General features: G+C 63.6%; 1 protein-coding gene across 1 annotated transcript in view; it reads right to left on the bottom strand.

Moving 5' to 3' along the window:
• Positions 1-2,492, bottom strand: part of LOC104516444 (junction plakoglobin-like) — a gene marked incomplete at both ends in the record, with an annotated part of 3,874 nt that overhangs the window by 990 nt on the left and 392 nt on the right. Inside the window, 3 exons of the mRNA XM_010160770.1 lie at positions 115-316; positions 732-970; positions 1,480-1,733. Of these exons, the coding sequence (XP_010159072.1) occupies positions 115-316; positions 732-970; positions 1,480-1,733 (695 nt within the window). The remainder of the gene's footprint in view (positions 1-114; positions 317-731; positions 971-1,479; positions 1,734-2,492) is intronic.

Below are 2,492 nucleotides of genomic sequence, written 5' to 3'. Positions count from 1 at the left end.
CAGCCCCCCGCCCCGGCCGCCCGGGCTTGTAGCGGCAGGGGGCAGGGTTCGGCAACCGCTCCCCTCCCGGCCCCCTCCTCCCGCCGCGGGGCAGGCAGGGCTCCCCGGGCTCACCTTGCTCTCCTGGTTCCCGTAGGCGAGGAGCTGAAGGCAGTCGGTGGTGATAGCCAGGAACTTGGGGTTGTTCTTGTTCAGCAGAGGAACCATCTTCTGCAGGCCGTCGGCCAGGCGCACAGCCATCTTGGCCCCTTCCTGGTAGAGCAGCAGGTTGTGCAGGGTGGTGATGGCGTAGAAGAGGACCGACTCGACCGGCGAGCTGCAGGCAGGCGGCACAGGGCCATGTCAGCACGGGCAGCGGCCCCCAGGCTCACACCGCTGTCAGCCGGGCTCGCAGGGCTGTCCCCAGCCCCAACTCCCACCCAGCACCCTCCAGCAGGATGCAGTGGGCCACGGTCCCTGGGGAAGGGACACCTCCTCCTCGGGGACTGAGCATCTCCATGAAAAAAGCAGTGTGGGGGACCACTCCCCTCCTCCTGCCCCCACACAGGCTCCAAATGCAGCAAACCCCTGGGGCTTTTGCAGGCTAAAAGGCACCTCAAGGTCTCCCACTCCCTTGGTTTGGGGTGAGCAGGAGGAGGACTCACACCTAGGGGCAGCATGAGCCCTCCCGCCCTCCGCCCCCAGCCTGGCAGGGACCACTCAGCTCTGCCATCCTCCCGGCATCCCCGTACCTCAGCATCCTGACAAGGGCTGGGATGCCACCGGACTTGAAGATGGAGAGCAGGCCCTCGCGGTGGTGCGAGAGGTTGTGCAGGATGCTGGTGGTGCAGCGGGCTGTGTCCAGGTCACTGGTGCTCTGCATGGTGCGGACCACGGCCGCCACGATCTGGGGGGACTGCATCAGGGCACGGCGCGACGCCTCCTTCTTGGAGAGCTGGTTGACAACCATGGCTGCTTTGCTGACAACTCCCTGGAGGGGAGGAGAGAAGCCGGTGGGTGGGATGGGGGTCCCACCGCTGTCTATCACAGCAAAGACCCCACACATTGTGCCAGGCAGGGTGGCACTGGAGCAGCAGTGCAGACAGGGATTGCTATTTTTAACACACCCCAATCCATGATGTTCCAGGAGCTACGGTGCTCCAGGAGCCACGCAGCAGTGGGCAGCATATGGTTGGGTCCATGGAGCACAACCCATGGATGGGCAGGGGGAGGGCATGGGGGACCAGAGCACCAAGACCCGGCAAGAAGCACCCGGTGCAAGGGCAGGGCAGGAGAGCCGTGTCCGAGCAGCGCGTCCGGGCTGTGAGGAGGTGGGTGGGCAGAGGGGGGCTCAGTCCTGCTGCAGAGAGACAACCGCTGAGCTTTGCCAAGAGGAAGGAGGCAGACAGCAGCGGTGGAGCCCTGCAGGGATGGGAGCATGGCTGTGTACGCCTGGCAGCCGAAATCCCAGCGATGTGCAGGCAAACCACGCTTCCTTACCGGGTCCTCATCGTTGAGCAGCTTGGTGAGCTCCGGGATGGCACGGGTGGCCAGCTCGGCGTCGTCCTGGTAGTTGATGAGGTGCACGATGGCCGATTTCAGCATCTGGGAGGGCTCAGCCAGGCGCTGCACGTTGGTCTGCTGCCCCTCCAGCTGCGTGGTGATGAGCAGCGAGCGGTCCTCCACCGTCTCGGGGTACATGGCAGCCCGAACGCGCTGGGCACGGGTCATGGCCAGCTGAGCCTCCATGTCGGCTGCGGGGGTAGGTGGGGGAGGCAGCGTTAGGCTCTCTCCGAGGAGCGTTCCCAGTCCTGCTTTCCCATTTCAATTAGCTGAGCAATAGCTCAGCGCAATGACACAGGCAACGTCAGCAGTCCCAGCACGTTCTGCAAGGAGCTGGTGCTTCAAAGCGTAAACAGATACGGCCGCGCAGAGATAAGACAGCACTCCATTAGGCAGCTGTCACACAAGGCCCACTAATTAAAAAATTAAGGATATTTGCAACTTGGGAGCAGCTGGCACTGGGGATTAGAAGGACACGGGGGCCTTCCCCATCGAAGATGCTGGGAGAAGCGAGACCCGAGGGGCAGAGATGCTGGAGCTGCCACCTGCAGACCCCACCTCTACGGTGCAGAGACAGCATGGGGCTTGGGGGGGGCTTGTGCCTCTCCATGGGGCTCTGCCTCCCCGGGTTAGCTGGCAATTAAACCTGCCACGGCCCAACGCTGACAGGGGAACGTAGAGGGGAAAGGAGCAAACCAGCCCCTCTTTTAAGTGACAAAGCTGGGGGAAGCATCTCCTTCGGCTCTGGGGGCTGCACCTCCGCCTGCTTCGCTCTCCCAGCAGCGGGAGGCGACAGCCCGGCCGGTGGGGCTTTACGGGACACACCAGCTCTGCCAGGGGACTCAGCACACCAGCTCTGCCAGGAGACACAGAGACAGGTTTCCCGAGCAGGCAGCAGAGCAGACGAGCCGATCCGTGGGCTGGGATCAGCTGTTCCTATCACAAGCCAA

The sequence above is a fragment of the Eurypyga helias genome, unplaced genomic scaffold (genome assembly GCF_000690775.1).
Source record: "Eurypyga helias isolate BGI_N326 unplaced genomic scaffold, ASM69077v1 scaffold23031, whole genome shotgun sequence".
Taxonomy (NCBI): Eukaryota; Metazoa; Chordata; class Aves; order Eurypygiformes; family Eurypygidae; genus Eurypyga; species Eurypyga helias.
The sequence above is the reverse complement of the archived record's forward strand: the minus strand, read 5'-3'. Positions and strand labels throughout refer to the sequence as shown.